Raw genomic sequence first — 17,366 nt, forward strand, 5'->3', positions numbered from 1 at the left:
GGGAGCAGTGTCCCTTGGTTCTCTGGGAATGAGGTCTTGGGCTCCTGGCGACACCCTGCGTCCCTGGGTCGTCCGCAGGAACGCAGGGACGGCAGCCTTGAGTCAGCCATGGACGGCCTCGGCTGGGATTCCGGCAAAATGCACTCGGTGCAAGGGGCGTGCCTCGAAAACCACCTGCCTAAACGCTGTGCGGGACCAGGTGCGCTCAGTGGCCAACGCTATCCCCATGGCCCCGCCCACTGCTGTCCCAGGCCCGCCCACTCCCCAGTTAGTGCCTTACACCCTCCGGCGGCGCTCCACTTCCCCGCCGGCTCTGAGGGCTCGGGTCTCCGCTCGCTTCCGCGCGGGAGGCCGGGACGCGGGGCGTTGCCACTGCGCGTGCGCCCTCCGTCTGGAGGCCCTGCGCCCCTCCCCCTGCGGCCGGACTTGGTACGGCCGGGACGGCGGTTGGCGTCCTCCGCGGCTCCAGCTAGCGGCGGGCTTTTCAAATCTTACCTTTGGAGGAGCGGCGGCGGGCTTCGGCAGGGGCGCTGGAGATGGAGGCGCAGACGGTGAGGGGCCCCGAGTTCCGCCTGGCTGGCCTTCCCGACCAACAGGTGAGTGAGGAAGGGCCGGGCTTCCAGTCCTCAAGCCACCGTTTTGCCTCGTCGAGAAAGCCCCCGCTCCGCGTCCCGTATTCAGCCGTGGCCAGAAACAAAGGGACTGGCTAGGAGACCGCACTTTTGAGGCTCCAGTGGAGCTTGGAAATCTCCTCACCCCTCCTCCGGCCCCCGATTTCTTTTGGAGGAGACAGACCCGAACGGGGAAGCGATGCCAGAGTTCCGCGGTGCGTTCCCGGGCGCCCCTGCCGGCTGCTTCCTTCCACCCCCAGTGTTTGGATCCCAGTGTGAGGGACACGGGGGAATGGGGGTCCCGGGATTTTCTAGAACCCCATCCAAGGCCAAGGGAGGACGGTTTGCTTATTGCCCGATTTGACAGAAAGCACAATTACTGGAGCGATGTCCGCACAAAACATAAACTCGGTGGGGCAGGATGGAGTGGCAAACCGCAACCTTGGGAACCTTAGAAAAAGTTGGTTTTAAAGTGGATTCTTTTCGAATCGGATAAGAGGGAAGTTTGATGTTTCACTATTTCGCCATGTAAAGTGTGTGTTAGAAATCTTTTTACTTGATAGAGACCAACGCGGTTTCTTAGGGAAATCAGTTACTAAAATGTTACATTTTCCCCTTAACCATAACTGTAGAGCCTTAAAACTGATGTCTTTATGCTTGATCTTCCCTTTAGTTCAGTCTCCACCTTCTTTTACCTAGTTCTGAAATAGAATAAGTCATATGAAAATACCAGTTTTGTAGGTCAAAATTAGTAGACTTTTAGCACTTTTCTATAGTCCGACCTATTAGTTTTGATTAAAAGCCTGGGAAAACCTTTGCTTAGAAACCTTTTATTTTGTTTAGAAACCTCAGCAGGTACAAAATTGTTAGAAATTCTTCAGTAATACTGAGGAAAATAAAGCAAGACAGTAAGAACCATTATGCAAGTTTTCTTTTGTCCCACTCCTTTATTAGTAATGCTGTTTTATGCCATCATTTTAAAAAATTTTGGACATTTTGATGTAAAATACTTTCCTGTCCTGTTATGTACTTTGTCTGTTCTGATAACAGAATCTTGATTTCTAGTGAATTGGCAATCTTTTGAGGTTCTCATGTGTATTACATGGGTGCTGGTGTAGTCGTATATTTATTTCGCTGTGTGCAGCAGTAATATTTAGGAATTATACAATAGACAAGTGGATAAGGTTATGAAAGAAGTTTAGCTATGCGGAATGAAAACAGATATTTAAATATACATAAGGGCTGGATTATTTACATGTGAGATGTTATGGTATTTAATGGTTTCTTAACAAAAAAGTCAAGTAATTGAGTTGTGCACTTCCTTCTGTTTGGATTTTGGATAAAAATTGTAAAATCATAATAGGTTTCAATCTAACAAGAATATTGAGGGTAAGAGAATTTTATACTTGACTAGCAGTGAATTTTTATTTGCTGTATTTCCTCTGATGTTAATGAGTCTTCCACCAATAGGTGGAAAGATTCTGAGGTGGTCATAACACTAGTGAAACACCTCTACTCAAACCGTGGAATCATCTGTGAGTAGAGAGTATGGACTCTGGAGTCAGATTAAGGTCAAATCCAAATCTGCTTGTTGAACAACCTTGAATAAGTAATCTGTCTTTTCTAAGTCCTTGGTTTCCACAGTTGTAAAAAGGGTAAAATGCTTACTCCAGAAAGTTGCTGGGAGTTGAGAACCTCTTTAAAGTACTTAGCATAGTACCTGACACTCAGAAACCTTTTTCTTACTGTCTTTTGTCCCATTCATCTGTTGGGACAGCCACCTAACCTTTCTAACAAACTTTCAAGCTTTTGAAATCTTAATAAAAAATGAAATTCAAGAAGTGATACCATTGATGCCAGCAGGCTGGTTCGAGGATCTAGAAGGGGCCCTACATAACCAGCCAGAAGGGTCCTTGGCTTCCTGCAGGATGGAATTCACATGTGAACCAGCAGGAGGTGAGTTTATTGAGGACATAGAGAAAGCAGATACAGACAAAGGTCCAGGAGACTCAGAAAGGAGAGGAGCACGAGTCTTGTCTTTGTTCAGGACCCGGGGTTTTTTATTGAGGATGATGGTCTAGTGTACGTGTCCTCTCAAACATCTAGGAACCTGTTAGAACAAAGATGAGTGCCCAGGCATTATTACTTGGAGCCAAGGGGTCTTGGCATTGAGATATCTAGTGCTCGTGTTCTGGAATACACATATGGTAGCCTCCAGTCATTTTCCTCTGGTTCCTCCTTAGGTGTTATCTATTCTAGACAATCATTAACTCCTTGTCCCTTACAAGGAGGACATACACCATTTTCATTACAAGACGTGTAAAGTGGGGTGTGGATGCAGGTCCTAGCAAGGATAGAAGCAGGAAAAGGAGCAAAAGCAGATTTTTATGGAGTTCTTCAATTTCTCCGTCTCACTATCTCATTGTAGTAAACATATACAGAAACATGAATTTAAGAATTCTTTCTGTACTACCATTCCGCAGGATGACCACTATTAACAGTTTCTAGACATTTTCTGTACATAAACAATTCTTAAAATACAATTTTCTTTTAGAAGGATGTGTTATGTATACTCTTTTGCAGTCTTCTCTTTCATCATGGTCTCTTAGCTAACACGGTTTAACTACATCCATTAGGTTGGTGATACTTTCTATCTGGATTACTACAGTTGTCTTACAGCAGCCCAACTTCATTTTATTTTTAAGTCAGTCCTTAATTTCAAAATTAAGGCCATTTTCAGGAGGGTGTGGGTGGCTTAGTCAGCTGAGTATCTGACTCTTGATCTCAGGGTTTTGAGTTCAAGTACCACATTGGGCTCCATGCCCAGTGTGGAGCCTACTTAAAAAAAAATTAAGGCCTTTTTTTTTTGCACTTCTTTTGTCCCATTATGCTCTAAAACCTGGTATGTTTCTGTTTTCTACATAATTCAGATTTGCACTTTTAAGTCATTTCCCTATTTCATTTTTAGCCTTGCCCTGTCCATTGATTTTTATCAGTCTGACTAGGTACCTACATGATCAGGACAGTACCATAGGCTCCTGTTTGACTTGATTACAAGGGAGCTCATATTTATAAAATTGAAGAAGAAATGGCAAGAAGAAGGATTCCCTCCACCCCATTCCTTGCTCTTTCTGGAGACTTTCTTTCAGACACTTCTAAAAGGGATGGTTACATGCTTCTGTTGTGGGTCCTAATCAGTGTTGACTCTGTCTGCCATTATGGTTGAGGCAGCAGCAGTCATGATTTTAGCTCTCTGCCGTTCTACTTATTAACTTAAATTAACTTCTTTTATTCTGTAAAGACTTTCTTGACTGTAGTAGTATCACTTGATCAGAGTTTCCCTCTATGTGAAGTATAGATGTGTGAACTAAAAGAAGTTGCAGGGTGAACATAAAATGGGCTAATGCCATCTCTCTCTCTCTCTCTCTCTTTTTTTAACCCCAGTACATTCAAAAGCATACATACACTTAACAATTCACCCCATCAGGTCAGCCCTCCCAAATCCACATCTGCTCACTGTAGAATAGGGGAGGTAAGGTCATAGTTTACTGTGTATGTTAATTTGGCTGAGTAAGGAATCAGCAAACTGTTTCTCTGAAAAGGCAGATAGTAAATATTTTCAGCTTTGTGGGCCACATAGTCTTTGTCAAAATTACTCAACTCTGCCATTGCAGTTTGAAAGTAGCCTTAGATAATACAAATGGGCATGATTGTGCCCCAGTAAAACTTTATTTACAAAAAACAAGCATTGCCTAGGCTATAGTTTGCTGACCCCCCCACTCTATTAGAATTCTAATATTAATATCTGTTAGGTATATCTTATTTCCTTAATGAATATTTAATCTTACAAATAAAGTGATTTAAAACACAAGCCCTTTGCATTTCAATTTTGCGCTATTTCCCAGGCCTCTATAATTTTATAGTCTTTGTCAAGTGATGAAGACAGTCTTCATTAACAAGATGAAAACCCTAGAAGCCCAAACTGATTCTTTAATGTGTTTGTGGCCACCTACTGGTTTCTTAAGGTTGTTGCAACTTTCCAGGTTCCTATGGAATTTCAAGTACTACCACAGATCTCTACCCTGGCTCTACATTGAATCACTAGAGGAACTTTAAAAAAAAAAAAACAAAAAAAAAACTACTCAGGCTCCACCTCCAGAGAGCCTAAGTGTTTTGGGGTGGGTCTTAAGTTTAGGTACTTTTATAAGGTTCTTCCACTACCAGAAATGATTCTCATGTGTAGCTTTAAGAACCACTGTGCTGGTTCAGCTGGCTGCCTCACTGTAACATTTAAAAGCAAAATTGAATTTAATGGCACCAGATGGTATTTGTTTATATTTGGGTTGCGGGGTAAAACTGTTCATCCTGCTTCAGGTTGCTCCCTGTGTGTGTGTATGTGCTCCCCAATGCCAGCTTGCCGGAGCTTAATCTTATAGACATATGGGTCACATAGATAATTCTTATAATTAGTTATTAATTACATTAAAGGAGAATTTACTTTGGGACTGACAATGTCATTAAAAGATGAAATGGAGTTGTTGATATTCAGCCATGTGTAAAGAAGGAAAACTAGCAAATGACTACATTTATGTAGTATATCAGTTTTGAGTTCTACCACTAAAGAAGGTTTTTATGTGGCAATTACATGATGTGGGTAATTAACCAGATCTGTTTTCTGCATGTGAATAGTGCATTTGATTTTGTATAGTCAAGTTAAATCACCTACTATACCTTCTCTTTTAGTGTAATTTCCATCGACTTGGTCTCCTAACTCTTAGGTTTTCTTTTTGAAAAGATTGCCTTTTTAATACCTGGAACTTTTGTTATTAGGTTCCATTTACATTTTTTATATAGAGTTTGATTCTATTAAAAGGTAAATTATAGCATTCTTTTTTTTTTTTTTTTTTTTTTTTACACCACAGAAGCCAGGATAATGGTCACTTTACTTTTAGAAATAGACATACTAGAACAATATTAAGTTTTTAGTTTAGTAAAGAGTATCCATTGATTTATAATTTTTTAAAAAGCCAGCGTGAATTAAATCAGAACAGTACATTTCAGTTAATAGGATTTTATTGTTACATGTATAACTTGTATATAGAGCCAGGTCATTACAAGATCATTGTATGGAATGAAAGACTTGCAGAACTAAAATGATTTTGTAGTTTCATGGTGACTCTTAAAACTAAAATAAACAAATCCAAAAATATATTCTACATCTCTGTTCCATCTGATAGCCAAAGACTTTGACATTTTTTGAGCACAGTGCTTTCCCTCTGTTGCTTCTGAGATTTTATTGACATTGTTTACCGTAGCTGCTAAACCTTAGTCCCTCTCTCAGCATTTGCTCCTTTCCAGCATCTGATTTTCCTTGGTTAATTCAGCGTCATCAACCACATCTTGCCATCCCACAATATGACTTAAATAATATGTACATGTGCTGTATTATTCATATTAGTTACTATATATATTGTTGTATTCATTTCCTGAGGCTATCCCTTTACAAATTAGCAAAACTGGGTGGTTTAAAACAATGGAAATTTATTCTCTCATCGTTCTGGGGTCCAGAAGTATTGAATCAAGGTATCTACAGGCCCATTTTCCTGCTGAAGACTATAGGAAGAGTCTTTCTTGCCTTTTCCAGCTTTTGGTGGTTGCTTCGTGGTCCTTGGCTGGTAGACTCATTACTCCCATCTCTGTTTCAGTCTTAGCATGGAGTTCTCTCTGTATGTCTTTCTGTCTTCACTTGGCTTTCCTATAAGGACACCTGTCATTGGGGTTAGGGCCCATACTACTCCAGCATGACCTCAACTAATTACATCTATAAAACCCTGTATCTGAATAAGGTCACATTCTGAGGTTCTGGGAGGAGAGGAATATTTTGGGGGACACAATTCAAACTTGTGAAATTATGCAAAGAATATGTAATGTTTCTCACCCTTGTTTCTGTTGTGTTTCTCCACTAGATTGCAGACTTCCTAATAAAGCAAGAAATTAAGGTTTTGCAAATTGCTATATTTTTTGTACTATCATACTTCAAAACTTTGTTATTTTCCCAATATGTTATAAAAGTACTGGTACATTTTTGCTAGTAAAAAGAAATGTTTTAATTTTTGCTATTTTTAAAAAATGCTTTTCTCTCTCTCTCTTTTTTTTTTAAGGACTGCAGCATTCAAGAAAAAATAGATTTGGAAATTCGAATGCGAGAAGGAATATGGAAACTCCTTTCTCTGAGTACTCAGAAAGACCAGATCTTGCATGCAGTTAAGAATCTCATGGTATGCAATGCTCGAATAATGGCTTACACATCGGAGCTACAGAAATTAGAAGAACAGGTTGCAAATCAAACTGGAAGATGGTTAGTAGTATAGTTTTCCTATGGATTTTAATGTACTGAAGTATTTGAATTAAGAACACAATATAATTTAACCTTAATGTCAAGTATCAAATCACCAAAGCTTTTAAAAAATAAATACACTGAAATATGCTCTAATATTATAAACATTTTGATGTAGAACTCTGAGTAAACTTACTATTAAAGTAGCAGTTTTCACCAGGAAGTTTTGTTGTATCCAGCCTGTAAAATGACGTGGCTAAGAATCAAGAACTGAGGGAATATTTTAAAGAGGCCCAAGACTGATAGTATATAGAAATGTGAATTTTTTAAAAAAATGAGTTGTTTAAAATATGCTAACAAAGAGGTACTAGCTGAGAGTAATGGAAACTTAGGTATAGAAATTGAAATGCACACCCCTTTCATATGGTGAACATAAGTGCTAGAGAGGTAAGCAACTTACTCAAAGGACATGTTAACTGGCTAGTGACAGAAGTTAGTAGGAGGTTGCTTAGGATTCGCTAAGTACTGTTATTCTTTCGGAATCTTTTTGGATTGGGTCTAGGATTTGTGTATGAAATTTACATCCTATCCTATTTACAATGCCAAGTCTTACTTGAACCTAAGAATTAACTCACCTTAGTGGCTAGATGTTGAATTTTTTCCAATATTTTACTTCACCCATCATTGACTGGTCTTAAAGCTGTACTGCTAGCGAAGAGTTTCTTTTGATACATTAGTGGCTATTGTGCTGTTCACAGTGCACTTCCATTGAATTCTTGAAAAGTGAGATTTTTGTAAAAATAACATGTTGATGAGATTGTGATAGGATAAAAGACTTGTGTACAAAGTAACTAATATTTATTAGCTGCATTGCCTTTGGATGGATATTTAATCTCTTTGTGCCTCAGTTCCTTAATTATGTTAGGCAAGATAATATTTACATTTTGAAAATTAAGATTATATATATTAAACACCTGATTTAATACTTTTTACATTTTTATTATTCAACATACGTCAAATAATTTTCATTATTATTTATCCTTGACATTATAAAATGAAATTATTCTTGTGTCATAATTTAAGAAAATATTTTTCAGATGCACGTACACTGGTTTAAGTTAATGCTGCTCAAACTGGGTCACATAAATCACTGAGCGTACATGGGTATGCGTCAGGATATATAAAAAGCCATAGAATAAATATGACATATCTTCTTTATTAACCATGAATTTTTAAGATAAAATGAAAAATTTAGAACTGTGGCATAATTTGGGTGATTCTACTCATGGAGATAAATGTTCTCGTACCCTTTTTAAGGATATTTGGTCAGGAGGGGGCTGTTTCAGTGGAAGAATTCAGTTATGATTCATTAATACATTTGGTTATGTCTTTAATTTCTTTTAATCATTTTAATTTTTATAAAGACTTCTTGCCATTAATGCTTTGAAGAGTCTACACTTCTAAAAAATATCCTTTATGAATGTCCTTCATTTTGTATTTATTTGTCTCTTTATGGTATCATTGAACCTTTTATCCTATTTCCTGTTTTTGTTGTACCTGGAATTTGCATCTAATGGCTTATTAATAAGACTCAGGTTAAACATTTTGGGGGCAAGAATTGTTTTAGGGGAGTTTGGGCAAGATACATGCTGCCAGTATGAATGTGAAGAGATAATAACTGGTTTTACCACTCTACATGATTCACTTTGATCCCTTGGTTTGGGTAGAAGTTGCCTGATTTCTCCTTTGTGATATAATGGTTCTTCCTTTGCAATTCACAAGTAATCTGTGGGACATTATATTAAGTTATCTGTTATATTCTGTTATCTAACTAGCTTTCACTTGGTGGTTTTATCCTTTTATGATCCTTGCCAACATTATTACAATGGGATTTGCAGACAGTAATTATCTAACCCTATTATTTTTATATACATTTTAGCTAGTCTTTTATAAGAAAGCCCATTCCTCTCCTTTCTCTTCACTATTGCTTCATGGATTATTTATTCAGTGTATTATATCATTTATAGTCATTAATCTTTTTGATAGATAAATTGTCTCAAATTTGTTTGATGTAAGTTCCTTCAGAATGGCTTCTTAATTCTTTTGACTTGCCTCTATTAGTCTTTAAGAACTTCCTTACTTTCTAGCACAAAAAGATAACACAGGCTTGTCTTGTATTTTCTATGCCTTATACCTGGAATCAGCCATTTGTCTAATGAGTCTTGTTTCCCTTTAATGGTAAATGGAATTTTGAAATCAAGATCTGGGCACCAGGTGTGCTCATTGCTACTGGGGATCACTGCTTTTAGACCTTTTTAGTAGACATAATTATAGGAGAGACTTTTTAAAAAATTATGAGTTTTGGGGGCACCTGGATGGCTCAGTCAGTTAAGGATCTGTCTTTGTTTTTGGCTCAGGTCATGATCTCATGGTTTGTGGGTTCAAGCCCCTCATTGGGCTCTGTGCTGTGTCACAGTGGAGCCTGCTTGGAATTCTCTCTCCCTCTGTCTCTGTCCCTTACCTTGCACAGACATGCTTGCTCTCTTTCTCTCTCTCTCTCTCTCAAAATAAATAAACTTCAAAAAGTTTTAAAATTATGAGTTTAGGGGTGCCTGGGTGGCTCAGTCAGTTACGCATCCGACTTTGGCTCAGGTCATGATCTTGCAGTTCATGAGTTTGAGCCCCACATTAGGCTCTGTGCTGACAGCTCAGAGCCTGGAGCCTGCTTCCCATTCTGTGTCTCCCCCTCTCTCTCTGCCTCTCCCCTGCTCCCACTCTGTCTGTCTCAAAAATAAACAAACATTAAAGAAATATGAGTTTCATATTGATATTTATAGGTTATTGTTTTCTTCAATTATTTTATATTTGTGTCTCTTTTTGTTATTCTGAAAATCTTAATTCATAATAACAGTAATCCTATATCCTTATTTGTTTAATAATGTGATTATGTAAAGTATCATAATTTTAGTATCAACATGATTACTGACCTAGGCCAGTTCAGGATTTCTTTGCAGTTTTTTTTTTCCAACATAGAGAAATTATAAAATTTTTACAGTATACAAAAAGATTGAAAGGCTTGTGCAATAGAAGACTCATATACACACCACCTAGATTCTACAATTAATATTTTAAATATATTTACTTTTATTCTAAATTCATCTGTCTGTTCATCAGTTCATCTTATTTTTTGTGATGCAGTTCAAAGAAGGTTCTTTCTGTGTGTGTGTCTGTGTATGTGCAAACATGTAGGAGACCATGATTAAAGGTTCCTTAAAATAATCTTTTTCTTTGTGAATAGTTATGTTATCAGTTTTATAAACAGAGTCATCTGGTGTTTCCCCAACTCCCAATTAGTAGTACCTACCTCTGCCCCTACTCTAAGAGGCGACCAACCGTGGATAACTGATTTTTTTTTCCACCATAGGTTTTGTCTGTATTAGAACTTAATCTAAATGCAGTTGTCCATATGTACTCTGTGTTTTCCTATGGCGTAATACTTTTGAGATTCAACATGTAACTAGCATGTATTAGTGATTTGCTCCTCTTTACTGTTATACTTAACAGTTCCATTGTATGAATACACTCTCTTCTGGTGTTGACTCTGACTTCTTTCTTTTGGCTACTTGCCAGTCCCTTCAGGTAGTTGTTTTTTAAGTAGTTTCCCTGGGCTTTATATTGTTTCTATGGAAAACAGAAGAGGGGGAGGTAGAGTTTTTCCAATATGAGCTACTCTGACATTACCAAAAGAATTCATTTTGTATCTTGATCAGACTTTTACTTTTTCTATCTTAAGAAATATTTTATAATTTCTTTCTGACTTAATATAGTTAATTTTCATAACTTTTATGGGCTTTTAAAGTTGTTACATTTCTTTTATCAGAGTACAAACTTTAATATATGTTTAAAAGATATATGTTATTGTTTTTAAAATATTCTACAGCCTTGCTTAGTTTTGGGCCACTTGAACTGTTTTGAATTGAAAGGTTGAGATTTTTGTTACTTAAGTTTTCCTGTCTTACCCCTTATATATCTCCTACTCTCTGTTTTATGAAACATTTGGTATCTTAGCACTTGTTATGCACATATTGTCAATTGCAGCCTTTAGCATTATTATCAAGTGTTCTTTTGTTACTCTTGTTGCCTACTGCTTGTTACATAGACTCGAATTCTTGGGTTGCCTGATAACAAGATCATAACCCTAGGCATTTTTAGTGTTTGCATTTGTTGGTTTTAACCTTTGTGAATCACTATGTTGAAGGTGTATTTCTTGTGTTCATCCAGAGTTGAGTTTTATACTGTGGACCTATCTGAAAATCCTTTAACTAGGGAGTTTAAGCCTATTTACATTTATATTACTGATATATTTGGCTTTGGCTTTGTTATATTCTATATATGCTATGTTTACTTATGTATGTTATAATTGAGGTTTGTCTTTTACTATGTGGTCTATCTTCTCTGCTTTTTTAAATTTTATTTAAGAAGAGTTATTGGTTATAGTAGTTAATGAACTTTATTATATTTAAAAAACTATGACTTTAGCTCTTTTTTCCCCCTTACTTAGGCTTTTATTTTGTTTTTCTACTTTAAATGATAGAATTTTATTTTCACTTTTCATCTATGTGGAGATAAATGAACTCATTTTATTTTTCCATTTCCATTTTTTCCTTCTGTACCTTTCTGCTTTATTTTAGTTTATTATTTTTTTTTCTAGGTTGTGTTAGTTCTCCTTTAGTGGAGTAGATAATATTTACATACTAATTTTGTAGTTGTTGTCTCCACCTTTGTTTTATTCTTTGATCTACTTTTAAACATGCATACTGTTCACTACCTGTCTTTTGTTGTACTTTCCAAAATCATACCTTGTTTGGAGAAAGTTTATGATCTAGTAGACTTGTCAATGTGAGTATAGCTTCCTTCACATTCTTTTATGTTTAAAGTGCTTTTCTTTAGCGTTCATCTTTAAAAGGATGGCTTGGTTGTATACAAAAATCCATGGCCAGTGCTTTCTTTCCTGGAGTTTCTTGAAAACCTTGCATCCCTTTTTTGTTATAAAAAAAAAATCTAATGTCTATTTTCCTTGGTTGTAAATGGCTTGGTCTTTTTGTCTAGAGGCTGAAACTAGTTTTTGCTGTCCTAAAGTCTGTGTATGTTTAAAGGCTGACCGTTTTTTGGCTCACTTAGTACCCTTTCGATACGCAGATTCAGTTCTTTTATTTTCAGAGCGTTTTCTTAGAGTTAAAGCCTCTAGAATAAAGCACTAAGTATCTCCTTACTTTGTTTTTCTCATTTAAGGACTCCAATTACACATAAGTTGGATCTTCTTTGCCTGCCTTCTGTGTCTATTGCTTTCTCTTTGATATCTTTAAAATCTTTATCTAATTTTGCTTTTTTTTCCTTATCATTCTCATCCATTATGTCCCTTGATACACTTTTAGTTTTATGTCTTCATTCTTGGGCACCTTGTATTTTACTCTTCATTTCAGAAATGATTTTCTTTTTCTTTTTCTAATTTCTTGTTGTTACCTCCTTTTTTTCTTTTCTTTTTTTTCTTTTTTGCATATTTACCTATTGTTTGTACTTTACTAGTCTGAGGTTTTAGATCAGATTCATCACTTGTTTCACATTTGCAATACCTTATTTAACTGCACTCAATTCATTTTGGAGTATCATATTTTTGTTACTTTATAATTTTGGAGAGTGGTTGGTGGAATATTTTTATCAGCTGAAGCATTTTGACGACTCCTACTTTTGTTTTATAGTAGCTTTCTATGGATGTTTGGGTCCTTTTCTTTATCCCTAATTAAATATGTAGCATGGGCCAGGTGATGATGGGAGGGCAGAAGGGCTTGCTTGTTTTTTTGTTCAAGAGTGTTTTCTATTATTCGAACTTTGAAGAGAAGTTTCTTTAATAAATGATGACTTTGGGATGTTGGTTAGTTGGTTTCCTGATTTTTTGATATGATTTTGTTTCTTTGATATGATTTTAACTTCAATTGCTTTCTTCTCCTTCTCCTTCTTCTCCTTCTTCTTCTTCCTTCTTTCTTCTTCCTTCTCTCTTCTTTCTTCTTTTTCTCCACCTCCTCCTCCCCCTCCTTTCTCCTCCTCCTTCCTTTCTCTTCTCTTCCTCCCTTCTCTTCCTCCTTTTCTTTGGCACAGCCAGACCTTCAAAGGATACCTCCCTCATTGTGTGTCTCTCTTCTCCAGAAGACTAACAACTTCTGAACCAGAATTCTTTTGGAGTCCCTTCCTTTCAACTCCCCAGGAACCAGTGTTATGGTATCCACCAGGTCTTATATCCATTGTCTTTTCTTCTAGGGGACATCAAAAATTGATCTTGTGTTTTGCAGTGGGTACCTGACTCTTTACTGGGCTAAGGCCTCCAGGAGTTGGCTTTGATGGTTTCAGTGGTTAATTTCTCCCATTTACATGTAAAGTAAATTTTTTTATAGTCTCTGTTTTCTAGTTATTTGCTTTCCTTGTTGATCTGAAAGATTTTATAAGATACCTGAAGAAATTCAGATTTAGCTATCACTATCTTACAGGAACTGAGAAGTCATATTCTGATCACTTTAACAAATGCTTTAGTACCACTTCCATGTAAACTCCAAGTTAAATACTGAGGCCAAAAATATAAGTACACAGTAATCCTCAGTAATCCATGTATTTGTGTAACATTTCTAAGAATGACATAGATATATTGAAAATATTATTTTATTCAGTATCTATGAGGTAGGTAGGTACTTAATATTTTACAGATAATGATGCTCAGCCTAAGAGGTTAATGGCAATTCTTTCATTAACTACTTATTTATTGATGGTAAGATTCAAACCTAAGACTTCAGTCTGAATCTACTAAATGCTCCCTGCTCCCATCAAAATGGCCATATATATTTCACTTCATTTAGTATTCACGAAACATTTATTGAGTGTCTTGAAGAAACCGGTGATTCAGCAGTGAACAAAATAGACCAAAAAAATCCATATGCTTTTAGAGCTTACATTTTAGCAATAATATTCCCTCTTACTCGAACCTGCCAATATATATCTTAACTCTAAAATACTTTATTTGGTTTTGTAAAAACAGTATTAGTCAAAATAATTTGTAGTACCTATTTATGTATATCATTCAACATAATTGTGATTTTAATAATGCCACAATAACTAGTTTCTTATATTCCAGTTGCCTAATTTATTGCTTATATACTATAACCAAAAAAAGAAACAGTACAGGTGGCAAATGAAAATTGTGTACTCCTGGTATTTTTGAAATAAAACATGGTATATTAAAGGCATTGCTGATTTTATTTTTTAAACTTTATATTGTTTGGTGTCTTGAAACAGTCTGTTATATCAAGGTTTGAAATAGAAATCTCATCTTTCCAATTTTAAGATACATATTAAATAATTAATTTTATGACACATAATTTTAGTATGTTTTAAATTCCACAGTAGGGGCGCCTGGGTGGCTCAGTCGGTTGAGTGTCCGACTTCGGCTCAGGTCATGATCTCACAGTTGGTGGGTTCGAGCCCTGTGTTGGGCTCTATGCTGACAGCTAGCTCAGAGCCTGGAGCCTGTTTCAGATTCTGTGTCTCCCTCTTTGACCCTCCCTGCCTCTCTCTCTCTCTCAGAAATAAATTTAAAAAAAACATTAAAATTAAAAAAAAAAATTCCACAATAAAGTACTTCTGAATATTTTAGTTTTCACTTATTTGCATAAGATGTGAAGGATTTTATAACCTGCTTCCAAATAATGGAATCCCAGTTAGAATTCTTTTAGTGCTTCATTAAGAAAATATAAAATACTTTCATCATTTTCTCATTATACCTTGTTAACTTTGGCAAATAAATGTCATTTTAAATTCTCATATTGAATAATATAAAATAGGATAATCTGTACTTAGTTTTAATACAGATTTTTGAGCAACAAAGTGGTTGATTGGCACCCTCTGTTGGTCATTTTGTTTACCTACAGGCAGAAATTGAGTAATAAAGCAAACTTTAAAGTTTGTCTTTCATATTTTTATCTCTTTTAAATTAGCCTTTACAAGTCTTACCAAAATAATGCTCTAGACTAGGTTTATAAGAATAAGGTATGCTATTATTTAGCTGTGCTTCTGCTTAGATAATTTTGTGGTTATTTGCTTTTTCCTCAAGCTGGCTCTCTAATTGTAGCATTTAGAATTGGCATTAACATCGCAGATTTTCAAACAAGTATTTATTTAACTGTAGCAAACTATTAGCTACAGTAGCACATTATTAAACAGAGAATGTTTAACAATTTTATTGTCAATTTGGATTAATTAGAAAAACATCACATTTTAGCACCCTGAATAACAGTTTGAGGAGTTATTTGCATTGAAAATAATTCAAGCTTCAGCAAAATGAGGCTGAATTACTTCAGTGTGTCTCATTTTTAAAAACATAGACTTAATTATTCTATAAGATTATATGGTTAAATGGATTTATATTATAATTTGATAATATTTGTGTATAATAACTTTGTTGGCTGGCCCTGAAAATGCCTGCTCAAGCAATTTGTAATTACAGGGAAGAAAGCTATACTCTGCCAGGTGGCTGAAAGATTTGGAGGAGAAAAAAATTTTTTTTGATAAATATTCAGCAATTTTGCTTTTGGTGGTTCTACTATTTCAAAAATTCACTTACCTGCTACAGCATTAAGTTTAATACAATTTAGTAATACCTAATGGATCTCAACTTTAGTGTAATCTATGACCTATTCCATAATACTCCAGTTACTCACCAATATTAGAGTTTTCTTATATTTTTTTTACCGAAATAAGTATTTTAGGAATTTATATTATGTATTGCTCATATAGAAGGTGCTTTTAGAAATATTACTTAAAAATGCCAGCCAACTGTTACTTATATTGTACATCTTGCACCAACCTGAGGAAATTGAGATTTGTGTTGGATTTCTAGTGTGCCTTATTGTAGGCTATTTGAACTTTTCACTCTGTGATGAACTAATAATAAGGAAGCTAATTTTCTCCAGTATGACAAACTAAACATGAGTATAAAATACTGAATATGACTCTTTTTAAACTTATGATTCAATGAAACATTATTTTGAAATAATCAATGAATACTTTTATTTTTTACTTAGTAAATTCCCTATTTTAACTTAAATACTAGTGTGACCATAAAGTAATTACATAGTATCCTGAGAATTTATGGCTTTAAATCTATAAGATTACTTTAGTTATACTTCATATGTAGTTCTAAAAATATTATATACATGTCTTATGGAAGCTTATCAATTTAAGTACATCAGTATATTACTTCAGTGCATTTGGAATATATTTTGTCTAAAATGCTTTCGTGCCATTAGAGAGAGTAAGAGAAGTATCTTGTTTTTAAATTTTGGCATATGATAATGAATATCTCTGCAATCTTTTTAACAAGCTTACTGAAATGCAATGAGATGGTGTCATACTCTTCTGAAAATTAGTTACACTTCAAAATCCCACCCAATCTCCAAAAGCTCTCTTAGAATGAAACAGTATTCAAATGTAAAGTTTTTATCTATCACATATTTGAAGTACCTAATTAAATTAGCCAGTAGTTAATTAGCTAACCAAATTAAGTGGAGACAAAAAAAAAAATGTGAAAATGTCCAGTGTCTTGGAAGTAATGTCCCAGAAATGGAATGTTATTTTTTTAAGGTTTATTTACTTTGAAAGAAAGAGAGAGTGGGGACAAGGGAAAGACAGGGGGAGGGAGAATCCCAAGCAGGCTCCGCACTGTCAGCACAGAGCTTGATGTGGGGCTGGAGCCCACAAACCGTGAGATCATGACCTGAGCCGAAGTCAGGTGCTTAACTGACCGAGCCACGCAGATTTCCTGAAATGCTAATTTTAAATGCAGGATATTAGGAAATAGGATATTGGAAAATATTTAAGGGATTGATTTGATTTAGCAGGAGATAACTTAAAAAAATTTTTTTTCATCATAATAGTGTATTCTAAAGTCAGATCTGGGAGTTTCTTATACACGTATTTTAGTTGAGATTTTTTTTGTATTGTCATGATAATGGTTTCTTCACATTTTATTCTGTCTGCAGAGCCACTCCCTTCCTTTAGTGTCTGAGTTAATTTATTGTTTTAGTATGTAGTTTTTTTTTTAATTTCAAGGAAATGATATATTATTGTATATAAATGTATAACAGAGAATACTTTTTAAAATATTTGTTAGGTTTTTTTAAGGATAAAGTACTCCTGAGTAGCAAATTCATGGTTGGAAAGCTCTTTAACTTTTTCAGGAAACTATAATGTGATAAGCTAGAAATATAATTTATGAAGTGGTGATCCAAGGTATTACACTTCCTGGGACCTGGACAGACTTTGTACATCTTGCTTATAAATAAGTGTTCACAGAAGACTTTGGTTGTAGAGTAAGC

General features: G+C 35.6%; 1 protein-coding gene across 1 annotated transcript in view; it reads left to right on the plus strand.

The window, feature by feature from the left end:
- Window positions 1-418: 418 nt before the first annotated feature.
- RTKN2 (rhotekin 2) overlaps window positions 419-17,366 on the plus strand; it is a 70,209-nt gene continuing 53,261 nt past the window's right edge. Inside the window, exons 1-2 of the mRNA XM_039255368.1 lie at window positions 419-596; window positions 6,773-6,969. Coding sequence (XP_039111299.1) covers window positions 537-596; window positions 6,773-6,969 — 257 coding nt within the window. The 5' untranslated portion in view covers window positions 419-536. The remainder of the gene's footprint in view (window positions 597-6,772; window positions 6,970-17,366) is intronic.

The sequence above is a fragment of the Hyaena hyaena genome, unplaced genomic scaffold (genome assembly GCF_003009895.1).
Source record: "Hyaena hyaena isolate Hyena2069 unplaced genomic scaffold, ASM300989v1 scaffold_522, whole genome shotgun sequence".
Taxonomy (NCBI): Eukaryota; Metazoa; Chordata; class Mammalia; order Carnivora; family Hyaenidae; genus Hyaena; species Hyaena hyaena.